The sequence below is a fragment of the Chlorocebus sabaeus genome, chromosome 7 (genome assembly GCF_047675955.1).
Source record: "Chlorocebus sabaeus isolate Y175 chromosome 7, mChlSab1.0.hap1, whole genome shotgun sequence".
NCBI classification, from domain to species: domain Eukaryota; kingdom Metazoa; phylum Chordata; class Mammalia; order Primates; family Cercopithecidae; genus Chlorocebus; species Chlorocebus sabaeus.
In genome coordinates this window covers 109,490,109-109,515,501 of record NC_132910.1, presented here as the reverse complement: position 1 = coordinate 109,515,501, position 25,393 = coordinate 109,490,109, and the positions used below count along the sequence as shown (strand labels likewise).

Here is a 25,393-nt window from a genome sequence, read left to right as displayed (position 1 = left end):
GTCCCTGTCTCTTAATCCTCCCTCTCTCCCAAAACACAGGATGAAGCTGTTCTCTGAAGTTCCCTTATCTTCCTAAAACATGGGCCTACCAAAGAAGCAAACAATTACTTCTGGTCCCTTTCCTGAGTTTTCACGAACTGAACTCATACTGCAGGAAGAATGACTGAAGTCTGTCAATAAACTTGGACAGGCTTCTGTCAGAAACCAGTGTCTCCTCTGCAGGCTCAAGAGACTTTGTCCCAGGTCACTGTATATTCTTCAAGCCCATTGAATTCCCCTAAAAGTCTTTTACTATCCCCCTAAAGTCATCCATACTTCCCCATCTCCATTTCCCCTACCAAGAAAGGCATATAACTGTACCCCATTGTGTGGTAGGGTAATCACTCTGTAATATTCTCTTCATGCATGCTGATCAACCTGTATGCCTTTTCTCCTACTAACCTGCCTCTTGTGAGCTGATTTTTCTAGGAATCTTCAGAGGGAAAGGGGGATGTTTTCCCTTGGTACTCAGCCCTTATGCTGAGTACCTGGAACTGAAGGAAGAGTGGAAGACCTCAGAAAGAAGGTCTTTCTTACCTTCTCCCATTCCTCTTTCTCCCCTAAAGCAAGTCACAGAAACCAGGATTCCTCTTCCTCAATGTGAGTCATAGAAACTAGAACTCCTCTCCCTTAATACAGGCTATAAAACCTAGAAAGGTTATTTTCTTACTTCTCCCTTTCCCCTTGAAAACTCTCATTCCAGAGGATTTCTGCTCCAGTCATACCTCAGAGGAAGAAATGCTACACAGAAAGGCCAAAGAGAATGTGAACAGACAGGCCTTGCCTGGCTTCCTCTCTCAGTCTACTACCGTTAGATCATACCCTTCTGTCTAATCACATTTCCACATGGCTGTCCATTCTTATTGTACTGAAGCATGAAAATGGTTTCCCCTGGGTCTTTGGGGCCTTTATTTCTGAAGGATTTCATATCGTGTAAAACTTTGATTAAATAAATTTGTTATGTTTTTCTTGTTACCCTGTCTTTGTTACAAGAGTGTCAGCTGTGACCCTTACGATGGGTGAGGAAGGGTATCACACCTTTCTGCTACTGCGGCTCAGAAAACGATAGGCTAAAATATGCCACTCTGGCATGCTAAACCAAAGCAGCAGCTTCAGGGTGTCTCTGACCTTCCCCTCCTACTGTCTTTCAACCCTATCTCTTCTAAAGCACTGGATGCGGCTCTTCTCTGATATTCCATTCTCTACCTTAAGACTGGACCTGCCAAAGAGAATACATGGTCTTCCATCCCATTCCTGAAATCTTACTATTAATATCTATTGCAGAAAAGAAAACAGAAGAAAGCAACTACACCTAGACAAACACTTTTTCATAAGATCATGCCTGCCTCTCAGGCTAATTCAAATTCCAAAGAGAATCATTTACAAGTTAATTTCTGTGTCTTGGGTGCATTCATTCTCCCTAAAAATCATTCACTTCCTTTCAAGATTGCTGAACACCCAATTTTCCCTTCCCCTCTGATGAAGGGTAGATAAGCATTTGGACCTCTCTGGGTCATCGGGTCATCATTCTCTTGTGCTTATGCATGTTAAATAAATCTGTATGCTTTTTCTCCTATTACTCTCTCTATTGTCAGTTCATTTCTGGTGAACCTTCAGAGGGCAGAGACAAACCTTTCCCTTAACTCCTATACCACCCCTACACTGGGGGGAGAAAAAATTCCAGAGTAAAGGTAGGGAGGAAGAGAGAGCAGGGAATAATTATATTTAGAAAGTTGTCCTTGGAAGAGGGCATAGATTTGTTCTGGATAGTATAAAACTGTAGATAAGTTCTGTTCAAAATAAGGAAGAGATTACCAACAATCCCCAATTTTTCATCCCTTATCATGATCAATCATAAGTTGGACAATCACTTGATGGGGGTACAACATGAGGAATTCAAGTACTCTGTGGATTAGATATTTTAAAGATTCCTTCTAATCTTATAATTCTAAAATCCTCTGACTTTTAAAAAATACTTATTTCTTCAACTTTGCAAAATTCTCCACTTATTAAAAAAGGAGTTCCTATAAATATTAAAAACAAAATAAAACTATACAAACCTCAGCAGCTGCATAACCAGGGTATACTTCAACACCAAGGGCTTCTGCTTGTTCGCCCATCCAGCTCACTAAATGTCCCAAGCGTACAATGTAATTGCCATGATTATTCATTGGAAGCCCTATAAATATATGCTTAATTTATAAATCTGACTTTTTATTGATAAGACATTACAAAAACATAAATACTTTAAAATCTCAAATCAGTATGTATTTCTACATAAGTGCTATATTGATGGTCACACCTTCAACTTATTTTCTACAATTTTGGCCTAGAGTTCTAATTTATTACATTACAGACAACATTAAAACACCAAGTTAGAAATTCCTGCTTGGCTTACAAGGCTATCTCAATTCTTCTAGACTGGAAGACAAAAGAACTGAGTTCTAGTTCCGCTTTCCCACCAGCTAGCTGTATAGCTTTGAGTAAATCCTTCAAATATCTGGGCCTTAGGTCTCATCTGTGAAAGGAGGAAATTTTGCCAGATGAAATGTAGTTCCTTCCAGCTGTGGAATTCCATAGTTCTATGAATATTCACTATCCCTTACCTGGAAGAATTGGCACAGGAATTCTGTATTTCTCTGTTAAAATTCCAAATCTGTCTTCTGTTACAGGAGTGTTAAGTGGAGCCTAGAAATAAAAGAAGAAAAAGAAATGTTTTTAGTTTATATTTGCAAGTGTAAACATAAATATAAAAAACTATAAAATGTACTCTGATGACAAAAAAAGACCTTCCCCCTAATTTTCTTTCGGCATTTCCTTTAGAAAACTTGTCACTGTAAATCCTTTCTCTGAGATGTATGGGAATCTTTTTTTTTTTCTTTTGAGACAGTGTCTTTTTCTGTCACCCAGGTTGGAGTGCAGTGGTGCAATCTTGGCCCACTGCAGCCTCTCCCTCCTGGGTTCAAGTGATTCTCCTGTCTTAGCCTCCCAAGTGGCTGGACTTACAGGCACCTGCCACCATGCCTGGCTAATTTTTGTATTTTTAGTAGAGAGAGGGTTTCACCATGTTGGCCAGGCTGGTGTCGAACTCCTGACCTCAAGTGATCCACCCCGCTTGGCCTCCCAAAGTGTTGGGATTACAGGCATAAGCCACCACGCCCGGCCAGCTGGGAATCTTTTAAAAATCTAAATAAACCTCTTGCCAGTTTTGTATCCCAGGAATATATCTCTTGGGAGTCTTGGAAACATCTTTGAAACGTAACCATCATGTCTTTTTGTCTCTGTGGAGAGGTGCTTGGCTCTAAGTTGAAACTTCCTGGTTGGTGAAAGGTAAGAGAAATTTTATTTTCCTTTTGGATAAAGACAATTAACATGTTGTGACATTGTACCTGCTGAGTTTACATGTTAAAAGGCACCAAAGGCTGTGTGTGATGGCTCACAGGCCTATAGTCCCAGCATTTTGGGAGGCTGAAGCCCGTGGATTTGAGCCCACATGGGAAAATCCCGTCTGTACTAAAAAAATACAAAAATTAGCTGGGCGTGGTGGCGCACACCTGTAATCCCAGCTAGTGAGGGGGCTGAAGTGGGAGAATTACTTGAGCCTGGGAGGTTGAGACTGCAGAGAGTCATGATTGTGCCACTGTACTCCAGCCTGGGTGACAGAGTGAGACCCTCTCTCAAAAAAAAAGGTGCCAAAGCAATAAAGGGCTTTAACATGGAAAACATTTTCTATTAGAATTGATATTATATCAATGTTAATTCAATAATATCCATTTCTGATATAATATCGAACGGATAAATTCGATTGGGTCCAATTAAAGTATTTCTAGTTTAAGGGAGCTTGATATTTCAGAAAGGAGAGCACAGATGACATTTTTGGAATTCAATTTATTCCATATGGAAAGAATACAGATGATATTCATATTTTTTAAAAATCTTTGCAAGTATATTCACAACCACTGAATAATCTAATCTTGGAGGTAGGACAGGTATAATATAACCTATCTTAGAGAAGAAAAAATTGACAGTCTAAGATTTTAACCAAATTCATACAAATTTTATTTAAGACAATAAAACTTGGACTTGGTCCTCTGGATATCACACCTGTGGTTTTTCTGCTTAGGTTCTCAGAAGCCATATTAATATGTTTCTTTAGAAAATATATCCTCTTTGGCTTTAGATATTGCATTGTCCCAGAAATCATTACTTTATTAAGAACAATCATACAAAGACTTAAAGAACAAGTTTAAAAATACTCTCAAAATACAAAATGCCTCCCAAGAAATATTCAAAGGTCTTCTCAAGTTATTATCTTCTCATATACCCATTACACAAATACACGTAGAAAGCATTACACAAAACTATTTGTTAATATCATAAATTATAATTCTGATATAAATTATTTTTTTTAATTTAAAAAGTATATAATTAGTCCCTAAGATAGAGTTACACGGGCTGGGTGTGGTGGCTCATGACTGTAATCCCAGAGCCTTGGGAGGTCAAGGTGGGTGGATCACCTGAGGTCAGGAGTTTGAGACCAGCCTGGCCAACACAGTGAAATAGTGGAACCCTGTCTCTACTAAAAATACAAAAAATTAGCTGGGTGTGGTGGCAGGTGCCTGTAATCCCAGCTACTAGGGAGACTGAGGCAGGAGAATCGCTTGAACCTAGGAGGTGGAGGTTGCAGTGAACTGAGATCGTGCCATTGCACTCCAGCCTGGGCAACAAGAGCAAAACTCTGTCTCAAAAAAAAAAAAAAAAAAGAGTTACATGAAAAGGGTTTTCTATATTCCAGTAATTTGGGAACAATTACTGAAATACAATTACAAAAGATTAGACTTTGTATAAAACACAATTTTTCATACTCCCTTCTCTTTCCAGTCTGGGAAGAGTTCTTTAAAAGCAGCTGGATCAAGGCAAGCCCCTGAGAGAGTATGAGCTCCTATCTGGGCAGCTTTTTCCACTAGACACACACGGATATCCTTTTCATGTGCCGCAGCCAACTGTTTTAGACGAACAGCTGCAGAGAGCCCTGCAGGGCCTGCACCAACTATTACAACATCCGCTTCTTCTGCAAACCTTTCCATGTTCACTCCTGGGAGAAATAAAAATTCTGGGATTAATATGACCCAATAATCACATGATAAATCACATGATAGTTAAAAAATATCCACTGTGCTTTAGAGCATTATTTATGGAAATTCTCCCTGTGTTTTGCACAATAATTATATTAAGCATATTACTGTATTAGTATGATCATATTCTTAGGTTCTGTTCCAGTATATACTTTATTTCAGTTTCCATAAACTAATTCTTGGCTTTGAGATTTATTATTATACATTTAGCGAATATTTACTTGTCTAAAATACAGTCACAAGTAGCTTAATGACAGAAGTGCTTTCTGAGAAATACATCATTAGGCAATTTTGCCCTTTTGCAAACATCATAGAGTATACTTACACAAACTAGATTGTATAGCCTATGATAACCTAGGCAACAGGGTATAGACTGTTACTCCTAGGCTACAAAGCTATATAGCATGTGACTACACTGCATACTGTAGGTAACTGTTACATAATAGTATTTATGTAACTAAACACATCTAAACACAGAAAAAGTACCAAATAAATACAGTATAAAACGTATATAGTATAAATAGAAATACATTATAAATACAGTATGGAAAGTACAAAACACAGTATAAAAGATTTAAAAATGGTATATCTGTACAGGGTACTTACCATGAATAGAACTTACAGGACTGGAAGCTGTTCTTGGTGAGTGACTGAGTGAGCAGTGAGAATGTGAAGGACAAGGACATTACACTACTATAGACTTCATAAACACTATACACTTAGGTCACACTCAATTTATACAAAAATATTTTTGTCAATGAATTAAACTTAGCTTACAGTAATGTTTTTAGTTTATAAGCTTTTAAATGTTTTAAACTTTTTAACTCTCTTGTAATAACACTTAGCTAAAACACAAACACATTGTACAGCTGTACAAAAAATGGTTTTTATATCATTTTTCTGTAAGCCTTTTTCTATTTAAAAATTTTTTTAGACTTTGTATAAAAAACCAATTTTTCATACCCCCTTCTCTTTCTAGTCTGGGAAGAGTTCTTTAAAAGCACCTGGATCAAAGCAAGCCCCTGCGAGAGTATGAGCTCCTATCTGGGCAGCTTTCTCCACTAAACACATACCTTTTAAACCCTTTTATTAAAAATTAAGATACATCCCAGCATTTTGGGAAGCTGGAGTGGGTGGATCATGAGGTCAGGAGATCGAGACTACCCTGGCTAACATGGTGAAACCCTGTCTCTACTAAAAATACAAAAAATTAGCCGGATGAGGTGGCGGGCGCCTGTAGTCCCAGCTACATGGAAGGCTGAGACAGGAGAATGGCATGAACCTGGGAGGCGGAGCTTGCAGTGAGCCACTGCACTCCAGCCTGGACGACAGAGTGAGACTCTGTCTCCAAAAAAAAATAATAATTAAGACACACACACACACATTAGTTAGGCCTACACAGGGTCAGGATCATCAGTATCTTCCACCTTCACATCTTCTCCCACTGGAAGGTCATCAAAGACAGTAACACGCACGGGCTGTCATCTCCTATGCAAATGTTAGCTTCTTCCAGAATACCTCCTGAAGGACCTGCCTGTGTCCATTTTACAGTTAACTTTTTAAAAAATTAAGTAAGAGTACACTCTAAAATAATGACAAAAGTACAATACAGTAAATACATAAACTAGTAACAGTCATTTATTATCATGTATTATGTACTGTGCATAATTGTATATGGTATACTTTTAAAGAACTGGCAGTAGAGTATGTTTGTTTACATCAGACTCACCACAAACAATTGAGTAATGTGTTGAGCTACGATGGTCTGGAAGCTATGTTCTAAAAGATGTCACTAGGTGATAGGAATTTTTCAGCTCCATTATAATGTCAAGGGATTACCATCATAAATGTTGTCAAGTTGTTGACTGAAGTGTCATTATGCAGCACGTGACTTGGTAAAGCCATAAAATATTATTGGATGTTTTTAAGTTATGAAAAGTATACTCTCCTCCACAAAATGAAACAAAGTATCCAGAAAAGTCTCAGAAATTGTACACAAATTATTACTTACCTTCCCATCTCTTGTCCTTATCCCGGGGATAAATAGTATAATGGGTAGTAATTCGAGGCACAGTAGAAGTTGAAGACCATCTTGTAGCACACAGAGGTAGATAATTTTTCTTAATTTTTAAGGCATGAAAGCACCGATATGCTGCACAAAAATTATGAAAATTATCATCTTCCTTAAAATTAGTTTTCCTCAGTAGACTGAAAAAATATAAGTGAATATTTATAAATATTCATATATATAATAATAAAAATATAAATGAGTATAGTGAATTAGACTATAATCTTTCCTAGGTGAACAATTTGAATAGCTTTTTCTCATAAAGCAATGTTTTCAAATCTTAAATATTTTAAAACTAATAAACAAATTTATTCAATTTAGCTCATGTCAGGCTTAACTATGGATTAGTCATGAAAGCTGACCACTTTGAGAGTAACACAGAGTAGTATAGTAACTGTGTAGGTCAATGGCTTTAAGCACAAACTTGGTTTTATGGTCAGGTTCTTTTTAAAATAAGTTGACCTACATACATGGCAGTAGCCGCTGCTGCTTCTTTTTTTTTTTTTTTTTTTTTTTTTGACAGAGTCTTGCTCGGTTACCCAGGCTGGAGTGCAGTGGTGCAATCTCGGCTGACCACAGCCTCTGCCTCCCGGTTTCAAGCGATTCTCACGCCTCAGCCTCCAGAGTATCCGGGACTACGGGTGTGTGCACCACCACACCCAGGTAATTTTTGGATTTTTTTTTTTTTTAGTAGAGACGGGGTTTTGCCATGTTGGCCAGGCTGGTCTCGAACTCCTTGCCTCAAGTGATCTGCCTGCCTCAGCCTCCAAAACTGCTGGGATTACAGGCGTGAGCCACTGTGCCTGGCCACAGTATCTTCTGATATCCTTAAAAATGTGTACATTTTTGAGTCAGCAAAAAGTATTTTATGGAAATGAACAGAAATGTGCAAAGATTTATCTGCAAAAATGTTTACTGAACCTTCTCTGCTGTCCTCAAACCTTCACCTCTACCTTTTCTTTCCCTTATCCAGGGCAGGTACCCTAGCATCAAACCTCATAAAGACAGAGGCAATTAGATGGGAATTTTCTCAGCTCCTTGGCAATAACTTCTAATATAATCTGTATTTGTGCCCATACTTTGTTCATTATCTCAGTTTATAGCAGAAAAGATGTCTTTTCTCCCATTGATTATACTCAGTGAATATAGTGAAGCAGACTATATTCTTCCCCACTGGGGTTAATCTTTCTAGCTGGATGACGAGGCTTATCTCTCCCGTTCCTCCATCTGATCCCCTCCCTTCTGATCTTCAATTTTGACTCCCTTCTCAACCTCTGTTCTCCTTGATAATCATCCCTATCATTAAAAAAAGACAGAGAATCCTCCCATGAAACCACTCTTGACAGATATAAAAACCTATATTTGAAGCTATATTCATTAGAAGTCTGTTATAGGAGAAGGGATAGAATAATAATAAAAAAAATAAAGACTTCAGAAATAGTACACATACATATATGATATATAATAAAGATATCATTTTAAATTAGGGAGAAGAAATGGTTACTCATTAAATGGTGCAGAGATAGCCAGAAAGTCATTCAGGAAAAAAGTATACTCTGCTCCCTATGTCAAAATGAATTCTGTTTGATCGAAGATTTTATTAGGGAAAGTTCAAAGTATAGAAGACTATGGTGGGCTGGGCACAGTGGCTCATGACTGTAAATCTCAGCTAAGGCAGGAGGACTGCATGAGGCCAGGAGTTCAAGATCAGCCTAGGCAATACAGCAAGACCTCTTCTCTACAGAAATAAAAAATAAAAAGTAAAAAAATTAGCTAGGTGCGGTGGTATGCACCTGCAGTCCTGCCTACTCAGGAGGCTGAGGTAGGATGATCGCTTGAGCCCAGTAATTCGAGGCTACAGTGAGCTAGGACCATGTCACTGTACTCCAACCTGGGTGACAAGCACTTTTGTCTCAAAAAAAAAAAAAAAAAAAAAAGCTGGTGATATATCCATAAATCTTTCAGTTTTCTCCTCCCTTTGAGTGGTGTGGGATGAACTTACTGGGTAGCTTCTAACAAGTAGAGAATGGAAAGTGAAAAATGTTAACTTCACAGTAGAGAAATATGGCAGATACCACTTTAAGCAAGTGATCAAGTTTAACGCTACCAGCAATAAGACATATTGATACCATGTATCCCCTGATATGATGTGGTGAAAAGGGTTCTTCACCTCTGTGGTATTTATCCCCAAAAATCTTTAACCTCAGTCTAACCATGAGAAATCATCAGACAAACTCAGATTGAGGGACATTCTAAAAAAATGCTTGACCAGTACATATCAAAAGTGTAAAGGTCTTGGGACACAAGAAAACACAGGGGAACTGTCAAATTGAAGTAGACTACGGAGACCTGCCAACTAAAGGCAATCTTGTGCCCTGGACTGGATCCTGGACCAGAAAAAGAAGATCTGAATAAAATCTGTAGTTTAATTAACTTTATTTCATCAATGTTAATTTTTTAGTTTTGATAAATATACTATGGTTATATAAGACATTAAGCTCAGCAAAGGGCATATGGGAACTCAGTACTATCTTTGCAACTCATCTGTAAATCTAAAACTATTTCAAGGTTAGAAGTTGAAAAAAAGATTATGGTGATAAGAAAGATCAAACCCAAATATAAGAGCTAAAACCATAAAACTTTTTGAAGACATGAGTGTAAATCTTTGTGACCTTGTGTAAACCAAAAATAAAATTCTAAGCCCCTAAACCAACTGAATGTTCTCTCCTCTTGGCCAAGGGGATTCCAAAGAAACGCAAAAAAGTAGTTCACGCCATGATGGTAAGTGGGGGGTCAGACGTGCCTCATTATACCCTGTCCCTTTTGGAGTTAAGACATAACTGACCACCATTAACATTAATATCAAAATCCTAAGACTGACAGAACAGACTCTTTGTAGCAATAAGATACCAACTCCAACCTGACTCTGGTATAATATCACATGACAACAGGCCCTAGAAGAAATCAAAGTATTGTGCCCCAAAATATATTTCTTGGACATAATTTTTGGATTGGCCCTGTAAAGCTGTCTCTTGTGAGGAAAATTTACATTCTGTGGAGAATTCTCTTCCCTTTCTAGGCCTTTTCCTGATCTAGAAGAGATTTAACTAAGAGTCTGATACATTTTAAGGCAAGTTTGTCCAACCTGGAGCCCATGGGCAGCATGTTGCCCAGAATGCCTTTAAATGTGGCCCAACACAAATTCGTGAACTTTGAGATGTCCTGCCTTTCCAGGCCAAGCCAATGTAAACCTTACATTTATTGATAATGTCTTTGCCTGTAACTTCTCTCCCTAAAATGTATAAAATTAAGCTGTAACCCAACCACCTTGGGAACATGTTCTCAGGACCTCCTGGGGCTGTATAATGGGTCATGGTCCTCACATTTGGCTCAGAATTAATCTCTTCAAATAGTTTACGGAGTTTGGCTTTTTCATCAACACTTGGGCTAGGCAATGGTTTCTTTGATAGAACAACCAAAAACACAAGCAACAATAAAAAATACAGTTAAATTGCACTTCATCAAAATTAAAACCTGTTGTGCGCCAAAGGATACCATCAAGAAAGTGAAAAGATAGCCCATGGAATGGGAGAAAATATTTTCAAATCATATATCTGATAATGAACTTATATTTAGAATACATAAAGAACACCTATATCTAGTAATAAAAAGACAAATAACCCAATTAAAAAGTGGGCAAAGGATCTGAATAGACACTTGTTCAAAGATGATATACAAATGGCCAATAAGTACATGAAAAGATGCTCAGCAGCATTCGCCATCAAGGAAATGCAAACCAAAGACACATGAGATACTGCTTTATATCCACTAGCATGGCTATAGTCAAGAAGACAAGCAATAATAAAACCACCTTTGCAAAACTTATAACAGATACAATTATTACAGTGAAAGAGATCTGACCTAACTGACTCCATCTTGCTTCTAACCTCCAAGTAGTCCTTGTTCATTCCTGGGAGTAGGCTGAATTAACTTTGGGAGTTTATAGTTTAATTGTGAAACAAAGACAATCACAGCCCTTTCCCAGGACAAACCCCCTTCCTTCCTGGGGACCAGACTGTCTTTGCAGGACTAACAAATTAGCCACAAGATTAGAAATTATGGTTTAAGAGTCATGCAGCTGGAGGTGGCAAGATTCTGAACCTTCCCAAAGTGTTCCCGGCGATAACATCACTATTGTAAAATCTAGGATCACTACTGGAGATATTTTGCAGATCCTGCACTTGATGGATCAGCTGGCATCACCCAGATCAATGAACTGGCTCATCTGGTCGTGTGGCTCCCACTCCGGAACTGACTCAGTGCAAGAGGACAAACTCATCTCCCTATGATTTCATCTCTGATCTGACCAATTGGCACTCCCCATTTTCTGACCCCCCCTACACATCAAATTATCCTTAAAATCTCCAGTCTCCAAGTTTTCGGGGAGACTGATTTGAGTAATAATAAAACTATGGTCTCTTGTACAGCCGCCTCTGTGTGAATTAAACTCCTTCTCTATTCTAATTATCCTGTTGTGATAAATTGGCTCTGTCTGGGTAGTGGGCAAGGAGAACCCCTTGGGCAGTTTCAATAACAAGAGTTAGCAAGGATGTGGAAGAACTGGAACCCTCATATACTCCTGGGGGAACGTAAAAATGATGCAGTCTCTTTGAAAAACAGTCTGGCAGTTCCTCAAAAGGTTAAACATGGAGTTTTCATATGACCCATTCCTAAGTCTATCCCTAAGATAATGAAAACATACTTCCACACAAAAACTTGCACGTGAATGTTCCTAGCTGAACTTTTCTTTTTCTTTTTCTTTTTTTTTTGAGACAGGGTCCCACTCTGTCACCAAGGGTGGAATGCAGTGATGTGATCATGGCTTACTGAAGCCTTAACTTTCCAGGCTAAAGTGATCCTCCCACCTCAGCCTCCTGAGTAGCTAGGGCTACACGTGCATGCCACCATGCCTAGCTAATAGTTTCTATTTTTTTGTAGACAAGCAGTCTCACTGTGTTGTGTAGGCTAGTCTCGAAATCCTAGGCTCGAGCAATCTGCCTGTCTCAGCCTCCCAAACTGCTGGGATTACAGGTGTGAGCCACCACAGCTGGCCAATAGCTGAATTATTTATAACAGCCCAAAAGTAGAAACAACCCAAATGTTGATCAATAAATGGTAAGAAGGGATATATCCAAATAATGAAATATTTAGCAATAAGAAGAAATTGAATACTGATATATGCTACACATAGAAGAACTCTGAAAACAAAATGTTATGTGAAGGAAGCCAGTCACAAAAAGACAACATAGTATGTGCTTCCATGTATACGAAATATTCAGAATAAGGTAGTCTATAGAGACAGAAAGTAGATTAACTGTTGTCTAAGGCTGGAAGGGGCTTGGGAGTGAATACAGAGAGTTTCTTTTTGGGGTGATAAAAGTGTTCTAAAATAGATTGCAGTGATGGTTACACAACTCTGACTATACTAAAAAACCACTGAATTGTACACTTTAAATAGTATATATTGTATGGTTTGTGACATATCTTATTAAAGTTTATTAAAGCTGTTATAAAAAAGAACATTTATAGCCACACACAAAAATGTTATGAAGAAAACAGGTAATTTTTTTTTTAGAATCTAGGATTTTCAAAGTTATTTTCTAAGAATGATAAAAATCTAAGAAGTTATAATATCACTAGACTAAAAATTTAAACCATTTATGTGACCAAAAAAGGGTAAAAATATAAATGTCTTTAGTTATCTGTATTCTCCAGCAGATAGCACACTCCAAAAGCACTGACCTTGTTGTACGTGAAAACCTAATGTTAGGTATACATATTTGTTGACTAAATATTAGATAGTCGTTTTTGTACTTCCCTTCACTAGAGCATTCATTTATGATTGACACATGGTACTATAAAAGATTAATGCTTTTCAGAGTCATTTTCTGTGAAAAGGCAAATCTTTTAGACAATAAAAATCTGTTTGGTCATCTTTTTAAAAAGTGGCAAAGAAATGAATTTACTTATGCATACTAAAAACTAGAGCATTGGGGCCAGACGTGGTGGCTCATACCTATAATCCCAACATTTGGGAGGCTGAGTTAGGAGGATCACTTGGGGCCGGGAATTTGAGACCAGCCTGGCCAACGTGGCAAAACCCCGTCTCTACTAAAAATACAAAAATTAGCCAGGCATGGTGGTAGGCGCTTGTGATCCCAGGTACCAGGGAGGCTCAGGCACGAGAATCACTTGAACCCGGGAGGCAGAGGTTGCAGTGAGCTGAGATTACATCACTGCACTCCAGCCTGAGCAACAGAGCAAGACTGTCTCAAAAAAACCTAAAAAACAAAAAAACCCCAAAAAACTATAATATTGGGAACACTTTTTAAGCCTTAGATAACTATTCACCTATCCTAAGTTTTGAAAAAAAAAGTATATTAAATACATAAAGATATTCTAGAACTTAGTTCAAGAGTTCAAATACACTATAATGAATATTTAAAATACTTAGTTTTCAATGCATTGTAGTTTAGTGTATAGAAGTTATTTACTTCTGAAAACTGATGATTGACATATGACAAACTGTATTTCTACTGCCTGTATAGCTACTGATTTTCTTGAGACTATTTGGAACTGTGTAGTCTGAATTTCTCCAAAGGACTGGAAAAAAAAGTCACAACCTTTACCCCTTTTCTGAAAACACATCTGATATCTCACTTTAGAGATTTAAATATTCAGTCTCCTTGGTTGAGAAGAGAGGTCACAAAGTCCAATGAAGTCATAGCATCACCATATCAAAGTCACACTGCTGGCACATTGGTGTCTACCTCTTTCATGCCAGCAGGCTATGAAAATGGCAATGAATTGCCATCCAAAGAAAACAGAAACGGTAGTGGAATTTGGTTAGCACTGGGCTCAAGGCTGATTGCACCTGACTACTGTTCCAAACACCATCTTATCCATACATTAAGTGCAGCAAAAAATGCATGGGCGACAGGAAACTTAAACAAAGTTCTAATTCCTTAATATATGGAAGCCAAATCTAACAAAATCCTACTTTCACGAAATTTCATAAGAATATCCTTGAATTTTTAATATTTATACTTATTCTACCACCAACACTTAAGTAAACTAAAGATTTTTAAAAAATAAAGCCAGTTATGACAGAATATGAGATCCTTTAGGGAACTTTTCTGTTTGAATTAACGACAACAACAAAAATTTAAGTAAAACTTTAAAAAGACCATCCAACTTCATCTGTCATAATGGTTCAAAGAATACCCATAACACGATAAGGCCCTTAGAGTTAATTTTATTTTATTTTTTTGAGACGGAGTCTGGCTCTGTCACCCAGGCTGGAGTGCAGCAGTGCGATCTCAGCTCACTGCAACATCCACCTCCAGGTTCAAGTGATTCTCCTACCTAAGCCTCCAGAGTAGCTGGGATTACAGGCGTGGGCCACCACGCCCAGCTAATTGTTGTATTTTTAGTAGAGATGGGGTTTCAAAATGTTGGCCAGGCTGGTCTAGAACTCCTGACCTCAGGTGATCCACCCGCCTCGGCTTCCCAGAGTCCTGGGATTACAGGCGTGAGCCACCGCGCCCAGCCCTTAAAGTTAATTTTAGACAATGCAGAAAATCTCCTGGTTCCAGATACACTCAGGAGACTTGGTCAACATATGAATGTCAACCATGATGTGACAGATCAGACTTCAATTTCTTTAGACTGAACTAGGACGGCTGCGAAGACGAAAGTCAGGTCAGGACAGGGAGAAAAATTGGGCAAATACGATTTTTTTTTTTCCCATTTCCAACAAAGGTTTGAGGATTAGAACCAGGATTCAGGAGTCCACCGAGGTATGTGTGTGTTGACAGGTGGTGGTGGTGCGGAGGACGTGTTGACAAGTTTTCCCCGCCCTTGACCTTTAGCCTAGATATTAATTCTTCCAACTGGGGCAACCGAGCGAGGAAGACAGGGTCCACCACCAGACTGACAGAGAGTGACCTTTGCCCTAGATAGCCTGAGAAAGCTGATGAGAGAAGGTGCGAGAGGTGCCTACAGCCCCCAGGACCGGCCTTGTCCCTTTTGCCCTAACTCCTCCACTTAACCCCACCGCCCATTCCCTCTCACCCGGGCAGGACAGCTTGGCTAGCGGCACCAGCATGTTCAAAGTCACCAGGACTCTCGGTCGGACACAACAGGACTGTCCGCTGCTCGCGGCGGGCGCAGGACCTCTAGGCCGCGGGGGGCGCCATCACCTGCCGGAAAGCAAGAACTCTGCTGCAGTTCGCCTCCCCGCTCTGCTGACCGCTCTTGCTTCACTGCGTTCCCGCCTCCTCCTCACTCTGCGCCGGCGCCATGGATGACGCGGCGGCCAGCCGAGGCTTCCGGGTCATGTACCAAACCAGGGAAAGATAAGGGACTCCAAGTCCCAGCCGGGGCGCGGTGAAACAGCCAGACCGCGGCCAGAGGGGTCCACGAATCCCACACCACAACACACGCGCAGTGAAAGGCAGTAGAAGGCGGGGCGACGCGCACGGCTTCCTGGGAGGTGTAGTCTTCTATACGCGCGCCCTTCGAGCCCCACTGGAGGCTCGCGCAGGAGCCGTGAGCGGCCTAAGGTGAATTGACTCATATGATTGGCTGTCCCGAAAAATGAAAAGTCTTTGTGGTCCAGGGCTGAGACCCACGAGGAGACGGGGCGGGATTTCTGGCGCTAAGAGGCGAGGCTTCTCGGCTTTGGGCGCGAGTGGTTAAAAGACAGTTGGTGTCGGTTCGGCTGCTCGGGTCGGATTCCGAGGTCCCAGCCCTTCCCCATGGCAGACGCTGAGGAGTTGCAGGTTTCTTCGCCGCCGCCGCCGCCGCCTCCCTCTTCTCCCTCCTCTTCAGACGCCTCTGCAGCATCTTCCCCAGGCGGCCCAGTGAGTTTGGGCTGGCCAGTTACGAGCAGGAACAGCGGCCGAACGGTGGACCCGCTGGAGGAAGTGGAGCTGCAGATCGGAGATGTGAGTGTGGTGTCGGGACCGCGTCCCCCCTCGGCGCCTCTGGGAAGACAGGCGGCGGCGGGGCTCGCAAGGCTAGGGAGTCCCCCAATCCCCACGACCCGGGACGACCGGCCCTTCTGCGCCCCAGAGCGTGCGTGCGGGAAGCCGGGAGGACGCCAGCAGCTGAAGTGCTACCCCTTTCTGAGGGTTCCCCCTTTAGATTTGGTGGTGAGGAGTCTTAAGGGGTTATCCCTCCTCCCGCCCCACCCCTTACTGGTTTCTTTTTGTCTCGCCTTCTGGTTTCAACCATCCGCAGTAACCCGAAGCCACGCAGCTCTGTGCTGCCTGTTGCTGGCTCTCTTTGCCTCTTCTCCCATTGGAGAATAGTTTTCACTGCATGAGTTTGCTGGCTGGCTGTGGGTGCTTAGGATCAGGCTGTGATTTCTTTCCATGGGACTTAGAGCCTGCTGTTCTAGTTGGCTACTTGCCCAGGGACAGCTGATAATGCCATTGTCTGCCCCAGGTCTGCTTAGCGCTGGACCCAGCTTGAAGGGTATAGGTCACGTGGATTGGCTTCATTGACGGTTTAGTTCAGGACTCCTCCCTTTGTATGATTGCTAGAATACATACTTAGGATAGTTTCTATTAAATCGCGAATCCCCAGAAACTAGCATCGCACCTCCCGACCCTAACTCACACACCACTGGAGGGGAGAAGACAGGGAAGGGGAGTTTTATGTTCTCTTGCGTGGGTCAAGTGGAATGAGGTATGTAGGGTGTAACCTTCTGGGAGAGTTCTGTGGCCTGACCTTTCCTGCAGATTGGAAACTAGGGGATGAACCAGATTATCTCATTGCTTCCGCAAGTATTTTTTTAAGGATGACTAAAGTGCTTATCCAGCTTTTATTTTTGCAGAACAAACTGATTGCAAGTAAATATGTAGAATGAAGTGCTAATGTGTTATTTAGAAACAATGTTTTATTTTATATCATCGGTGAAGAAAATGTTTGGCTGAAAAGTGAATTTTCCACCAGGAGCTGAGTGTTTTCTGCATTTGTGTGTGATTTTTTGATGTTATTTGTCAGAGCTCAGAGTTTCTGTTCTTTGATCTATACATTTTCATTGTTTGAAGTGTTCACAGGTCAGTGCCCATGTTACCCAAGTAGCAGTAAGAATTATTTATGATGAAATCCCTCAGATACTGCTGGCACTTAGTGTCAAGGGGTCCAAGTTATCTTGTTGAGCTGAGACTCCAGTGTATTTTCATAGAAAACAACAATACTGGACCAAGGGCTGTGGCTCACGCTTGTAATCCCAGCACTTTGGGAGGCCGAGGCGGGCGGATCACTGAGGTCAGGATTCGAGACCAGCTTGATCAACATGGAGAAACCCTGTTTTTACTAAAAATACAAAATTAGCCGTGCGTTGTGGCGCATGCCTGTAATCCCCAGCTACTCAGGAGGCTGAGGCAGGAGAATCGCTTGAACCCGGAAGGCAGAGGTTGCAGTGAACCGAGATCACGCCATTGCGCTCCAGCCTGGGAAACAAGAACGAAACTCCATCTCAAAAAAAGAAAAAAAAAAAAGAAAAGAAAAAAAAACAATACTGATTTGTCATGTCTCAGACATAATGGATATTTTTCTAGCAGACCTGTTTCTTCAAAGTCTACTCAATATTAAATAATTTTCTTAGGTTCCGTGAAAGAGCCAGTGCTTTAGTTTGAAAATTGATTACTTTTAAAGAAAATAACATGGGCATTGGATTCAAAGCCTTAAGCTTTTTTAGACTACTTATAAAATGAGATGAGAATTTTAAAAATAAAATTATGTCTGAGTTCTTTTTTGTTTGTTTTAGGCAGCCTTTTCATTAACCAAACTTCTTGAAGCCACATCTGCAGTATCAGCTCAAGTGGAAGAACTTGCCTTCAAATGTACGGAAAATGCACGATTCCTTAAAACATGGCGAGACCTCTTGAAAGAAGGCTATGATTCTTTGAAACCTGATGACTAATTTGGCATACTTCGTTGTTTAATAATGACTGCAATTATTCAGACTTCTTATGTCATATTTGTACATGTACCACACGTATAGAATGACCTCTGTCCAGGAGTTCTGTATATACTCAGAATGAAATTTTTCTTGGTTTTCTTGGCTTTTGTGAAAGCAGAATACCGATGCTGTTTTTGTTGCGGACCAGTACTTGTTTGTCCTTAAATACTTTATGCCTCTGAACTTTCATAGAGTCCTTTATGAAAGTTAACTTCATCAATAGACGGTTAATATTAATAGAGCCACAGTGCTACCATTAGCAAACGAGGTAGACCATTATTTGTTTTGCAACAAGATGCTAAGCATGGCAGAGTTTGAAATTGCGTTTCATCTTAAAGACCAAAGGAGGTAACTTTAAGGTTGCCAGTGGTGGATCCAGCTTCATTAGGCTAAGTTGTCTACAGCTAAGGATTGTGTCTTTATTCTATATCCCCAGCACCTAAAACAGGTTCACACAGCACTCACTGAATGTTTGTTGAATAAAAGAGTTAACAAACATAATTAAAAGCTTTTTTCTTCCTATATTCAGCATGAAGACTGTCATAGTTTCTTTAGAAAATGTATGAATCTGAACTTTATTGACTTGAAGAAAAACATTCTTTTTTTACAGAGATTTGGACTTTGATGATAGGTTTTAAAATATATGATAAATACTTTTTGTACTTTTTTTTTTTAAAGACTTCAGAAAAAGGAGACTGTCTAGAAAGAATGCATATTTTTCCCCTATTTATTTCTGTGGTTACTGCTTTTGCAGTTTAACCGTGTTTGTATTTGGTATTTGTATATGTTTGATGGCTATTTTTAAGGTGCCTTATCAGATTTATGGCTCTGTGCTATTACTTTTTGAGCTTTGCAAGTTGTGTACATAATAATTCTAAAGAAGTTACTTTGTTTGCAATGCATCAAATTTAAATGATGTGATTTTTTTTTTTTTGGATTATTTGACCTTAGTGACAGTGTTCTATTTTGCATCTTGTATGTTATGTTGCTTTTGGTGTTTTGTGTTGCATGTCAACGATTAAGCCAACTAATTCTCCACCATATATAACTTCTGGACATCTTTGATACAACATCTTAATTCTTTGTAGATATGGAGATATGTATACAACTATATTCTAATGCCCAGCAATGGGGCTATGAGAGGGGACAGAAGGATGGGCAAAGAATAGTTTTGTTTAACATATTAGGTCATAGTTCTTGATTAGTTTTTTTAGTTAAAGATCGTACATAGGGTGTGACTTCTATACCAAAATGCTTATTTCAGTATTAGAGAAATATTCTTACATGCCCTGAAATATGCTTATTTCACTATTAGAAAAATATTCTTACATGTCCTGAAAATTGCAGTTTTTAAAATGTGTAAAAATAAATGCTTATTAAAAGCACATTTTATTTCCATTTCTTTGGATTCATTACCTTAAAACTTTTTACTGACATATTTCAAAGATACAGGAGAGGTAAATGAGTTCAAGAAAATCCATGTATTTCTACCATGCAGATGTAATAAATGTCAGGATTTGGCTATATTTTCTTCAGACACACATATATATGTAATTGCAAATATTAGATACATTTGAAGTTCGTTTTGTTACCTCTTTGATCCTGTCCCCTTCCTCCCGCCGTAGAGTCCCCAGAGGTAAACTCTAGAGGTGGCATATATTCTAGCGTGTGTTTTTATATTTTTAATACAAATATATTTTTTAAAAGCGCTATAAAATATTGTTTTATGTATGTGGTAGCCAACCTCCAGATGGCACCAGTGATCCCTGGCCTCCTGGTGTTCATGCCCCCGTATAGCCTTCTCCTGCATTTTATAGTGCTGACTTTTGTAACTACCAGGATATTGAGCAAGTGCAGTGTGTGATTTCTGAGGCCATATCTTTTACTCCTTTTTTTTTTTTTTTTTTTTTTTTAAGAGACAAGATCTCACTCTATTGCTCAGACTGAAGTGTGGTGGCAGGATCATAGCCCACTGTAACCTTAAACCTGGACTCAAACGATCCTCCCATCTCGCCACCTCCTAAAGCACTGGGATTACAGGCATTTTTGCTCATTTTTCTCTTTTGTTTTTTTACTTGTCTGTTTTTAGATATTACATATTTTGAATGTTAATAATCTGTTATTAGTATTGAATACTAATATCTGTTATTGAATAAAAGATATTCAACTATCTTTTTTAGTCTGGTTTGTCTTCATATTTTGGTTATGAAATCTTGATTTTTAAAATTTTAATGTAATCTTACCAATCTTTCATAATGATTTGCTTTTTCTGGTTTTTGTATAGGAAATGTCATAAAAATAGTCTTATTCAGCCTTCCAAAAGTTACAAAATTTTTGTTTTTAACATTTAGATGCTTAGTCCAACTGAAATTTGTTTTCGTTTATGGCATGATTTTGGAATCTTGTTTTAATTATTTTTGCACATTTATAGCTGTTCCTCTGAGTATCATTGTTTCAAGTGCAACATCTGTCATGCAGTTACTGTATAAGGGCCACATTCTGACCTTTCTGTTCTTTTGATCTGAAGGAAATTTGAACATGCCAGCCCCGAATATGCCGATTTGGCATACTGATTATTTCAAGCTAAAGGTACTTGAGAAACAGTAGTTGCAGAAATGGCTATCTTAACTGTCCTTTCCTACCTGTAGCAAGCCATACAGACTTCTTTGAGAAAGATGCTTTCCTGATATCAAGATGAGAAGATGGCTCTAATCAGCTGAGACAGTACCAGAGGAATCTGCGAACAAACCTTACTGTTAGTTTCTTGCCATATGTTTACCTTCCCACAGTTTCTGCCTCTGGAAGCCTAAAACTGCTTTCCTTTGTCTTGTCACACTTCTCTGAAATGTATTCTTTGTGGAAGATGCTATATAATCCAGAGTTCTAAGCCACTACTTGTGTTTTACCTTTTCATTGAGTTTTCTCCTGTGTGATGTACACTGCATATATTAATAAAATTACTTGTTTTTCTCTTGTTAATCTGTTTTTTGTTATAGGAATCTGTCCCAACTATGAACTTGTGAGGCTTGAGGAGAAATTGTATTTCCTCCACTACAGATTTATTTGATTAACTCCATGCTAAAACTCAATCTGTCTTTCCCTGTAAGAAAAGCAAAAACATGTTACTGATTTCTAATTCTATTGAGTTATGGTCAACTTAGGACAACTGCTGGTTTCAGGTAGTGAGCTTTCTATGGGCACTTTTTAAGAGTTTACAGAGTTAGACCTTTTTATATTTCTATTTGCTTCATTGGAGAGGTTGGGGAAGAGCTGAAAGCATAAGTTTTTCTCAAAGACTTAAGAATTTGTTTTTAACTTAGTAAGTAGCCCATTACCAACCCTACGCAAACCCCAAAGGAATGATATAATTTTTTTTTTGAGACAAATTCTTGCTCTGTTGCCTAGGCTGGAGTGCAGTGGTGTGATCTTGGCTCACTGCAACTTCTTCTTCCCAGTTCAAGCGATTCTCCTGCCTCAGCCTCCCTACTAGCTGGGATTACAGGTGTGCGCCACCACGTCCGGCTGATTTTTGTATTTTTAGTAGAGACGGGGTTTCACCATGTTGGCCAGGCTGCTCTTGAACCCCTGACCTCAGGTGATCCATTTGCCTCGGCCTCTCAAAGTGCTGGGATTACAGGTGTGAGTCACTGCATTCAGCTGATGTAAATTTTTTAAAGCCTCAAGAGACTAAAGTCAGTAAGATGAAATATTTAACATTAAAAAAATGTGTTTCGTTTCAAAAATTCTGAGTTTGAAAGATGTGCCAGGTACTATGTTAAGAGCTTTATGGTGGGGCGTGGTGGCTCACGCCTGTAATCTCTGCACTTTGGGAGGCCGAGGCGGGTGGATCACCTGAGGTCAGGAGTTTGAGACCAGCCTGGCCAACATCATGAAACCCCATCTCTACTAAAAATACAAAAACATTAGTCGAGCATGGTGGCGGATGCCTGTAATCCCAGCTTCTCTGGAGGCTGAGGCGGAAGAATCGCTTGGACCCAGAAGGTGGTGGTTGCAGTGAGCTGAGATTGTGCCACTGTACTCCAGCCTGGGCAACAAGAACAAAACTCTGTTTCAAAAAAAAAAAAGCTTTTTTCATGTAACCATATCAGTTCTTTGAGGAAAGTGTCATTACTGTTTACCGAAAGGAAACAGGCTGAGATAAAATATGCCTGTGAGTCTTGACACCAAAACTGGCATGCTTGTCTACACCACACCTAGCCACCTAGCTAGACTTAATAATACTCAGGCTTATCATATTATTTATTTTCCCCATGTGTGATGGTTAATTTTATGTTTCAACTTGACTGGGCTACAGATCCCTAGATATTTGTTTAGATAATGTTCTCACTTTTTCAGTCAGTATGTTTTTGGATGAAGCCAACATGTAAATCAGTGGGCTGAGTAAAGCGGATTGCCCTTCCTAGTGTGCCTTGTGACCATCCTATCCCTAGAAGGCCTGAATAAAACAAAGGGCTGACCCTCCCCCAGCAAGGGAGAAATCCGCCTGAAGGCCTGGCCTCCAACGTCAACTCTTCCTGACAGCCTTTGAGTTGGCACTGGTTCTTCCTGGTTCTAAACAGCCTGTGTGCCTTTCAATTGGGACATCGGCCCTGCAGATGTTTAGAGTTGCCAGTCTCCACAATCATGTGAGACAATTCCTTAGAATCTCTCTCTGTTTCTATGGCAAACCCAAAATAATACAACATCCAAAAGCAGAATATTTGTGCTAGTAACTGTATAACACTCAATTTTTTTCCTGAGATTATTTTTATTTTTATTTTTTGGTAAGCTCTAAAAACCTATAAAGATCAACTGACCAAATTAGAATTGGAGGTATAGAGGTTTGTTAAAAGGTTATTGCAAATATCCCATTGAGACATAATGTTGACCCAAACTAAGGTACTGGGAATTGGGATAAAGAGACTGGATGGATTTAAGAGATGTATATGCAGTAGAATCAAGGGAGGACTGGGTGATTTGATATTGTGGATAAAGGAGAAGGAAGAGTCAAGGATGACTCCCAGATTTCGAGCTTGAGCCATCGGGTGCAATTCAGCAAGACAAGGTCTATAGGAGAAGAATCAGACGTCAGATTCTAGATTCATGCATAATGATGACATTAAAAAGCCAGTGAGATACTCAGGTGGAAATGTCAAGTGGGCAGTGGTATACACAAGTGGGCAGTTTAGGGGAGAGAACAAGCCAAAGGCAAAAATATGGGCATCATCACTATATCCATAGTGTTTGAGGCCATATTAAAGTGGATGAGATTGCCCTAGTCTGTAGATAAGGAAAAGGCTTAAAACGAGTGAATGAGGCTTCCAGTGAAAGATTTTCTCTAAAAGAGGAGCAATTTTATAAAAATTAAACCACTTTTTGTATTTTTGAAGTCTCTTACCTAGAGCAATTCACTTGACAGTTTGTCGAGTAAAATGCATGGCTTTACAATTCCAGCTGTGTATTCCTTCCACTTTGCTCTTTGCCTTCTATTTTATCCATGTCTAAATTGCCAAGGTTTACCCAGTCATTTAAGAGAGATGATGTGTTAGTATGATGAATTAGTACTCTTAAAAGGTGTAAAAAATAAAAGTTGAGGTTTTCCTGATACAAACTTTAAATTTTTAAAACAACTTAGGCTCACTTGATTTAGAGGATTGATTTGACCTAGATCATAGTCCATAAGCTACATTTCTAAGCAAACCTTGATACAAATCGTAGTTAACTGAGTGCTTCTGTTGCATTTTCTATGGAAGTATCTAAGGAGATAGTTATGTAGTATGTTAATAATTACTTATCAAATTAAATTGAAGTTACTCTATTTCAGGAGGTGGAAGGGTGGAAGAGTGAGTGGGTTGAGAAGACAGGAAGTCAAATGGCCTCTAGAAAGTTGTTTAAAAATATGTTAAATGCTAAAGGAAGTTTCAGATGTGTACTTCGTAAATTTAATGTATTTCTAAGACTCTTAAACAGGTTAAGACCATGATTTTTGTTGGACTAAATTTCTTCTATCCATGAGTATTGCTTTTACTCTTTCTTAGTTATTCTTTTTAATAAAAATATTTGGCTGGGTGCAGTGACTCACGCCTGTAATCCCAGCACTTTGGGAGGCTGAGGTGGGTGGATCACCTGAGGTCAGGAGTTCGAGATCGGCCTGGCTAACATGGTGAAACCGCGTCTCTACTAAAAATACAAAAATTAGCGAGGCATAGTGGTGGTTGCCTGCAATCCCAGCTATTTGGGAATCTGAGGCAGGAGAATCACTTGAACTCTGCAGGCGGAGGGGGCAGTGAGCTGAGATCAGGCCACTGCACTCCAGCCTGCAGTGAGCCGACATCACGCCACTGCACTCCAGCCTGGGTGACGAGAGAGACTACATCTTAAAAAAGAAAGAAAGAAAGAAAAAGGCCAGGCACAGTGGCTCACATCTGTAATCCCAGCACTTTGGTTTTGGAGGCCGAGGCAGGCTGATCATGACGTCAGGAGTTTGAAACCAGCATGGCCAAAATGGTGAAACCCCATCTCTACTAAAAATACAAAAATTACCCGGGCGTGGCGGCATGCACCTGTAATCCCAGTTACTTGGGAGGCTGAGGCAGGAGAATTGCTTGAACCTGGGAGGCGTAGGTTGTAGTGAGCTGAAATTGCGCCACTGCACTCCAGCCTGTGTGACAGAGCAAGACTCCATCTCAGGAATAAATAAATAAATAAATAAATAAATAAATAAATAAATAAATAAATAGAAATAAAATTTCCTATTCTATTACTTGGAATTAGTAGTAATAGGACTTCTAAGGAATTAATCCTAAAATAATCTTAAGAAAGAATTAGGCCGGGCACGGTGGCATCACACCTGTAATCCCAGCACTTTAGGAGGCCGAGGCGGGTGGATCACAAGGTCAGGAGTTAGAGACCAGCCTGGCCAACATGTGAAACCCTGTCTCTACTAAGAATACAAAAATTAGCCAGGCGTGGTGGCGTGTGCCTGTAGCCCCAGTTACCTGGGAGGCTGAGACAGGAGAATTGCTTGAACCTGAGGGGCAGAGGTTGCAGTGAGCCGAGATTGCACTACTGCACTCCAGTCTGGGCGACATAGCAAGGCTGTCTCAAAAAAACCAA

The 25,393-nt window shown here is 39.8% G+C and overlaps 2 protein-coding genes across 2 annotated transcripts in view; one reads left to right on the top strand and one right to left on the bottom strand.

The window, feature by feature from the left end:
- The window catches only part of ETFDH (electron transfer flavoprotein dehydrogenase), a 38,078-nt gene extending 22,476 nt beyond the window's left edge, over positions 1–15,602 (bottom strand). The window contains exons 1-5 of the mRNA XM_008000121.3: positions 15,376–15,602; positions 7,186–7,326; positions 4,905–5,134; positions 2,646–2,727; positions 2,100–2,218 (exon numbers count right to left, since the gene is read on the bottom strand). Coding sequence (XP_007998312.1) covers positions 2,100–2,218; positions 2,646–2,727; positions 4,905–5,134; positions 7,186–7,326; positions 15,376–15,409 — 606 coding nt within the window. The 5' untranslated portion in view covers positions 15,410–15,602. The remainder of the gene's footprint in view (positions 1–2,099; positions 2,219–2,645; positions 2,728–4,904; positions 5,135–7,185; positions 7,327–15,375) is intronic.
- A 268-nt stretch (positions 15,603–15,870) lies between these two features.
- On the top strand, positions 15,871–21,256 carry C7H4orf46 (chromosome 7 C4orf46 homolog). Its single transcript, XM_008000122.3, has 2 exons — positions 15,871–16,250; positions 18,083–21,256. Exons 1-2 carry the CDS (start codon positions 16,062–16,064, stop codon positions 18,236–18,238), a joined length of 345 nt encoding a protein of 114 aa, XP_007998313.2. The 5' UTR covers positions 15,871–16,061; the 3' UTR covers positions 18,239–21,256.
- Positions 21,257–25,393: the final 4,137 nt, after the last annotated feature.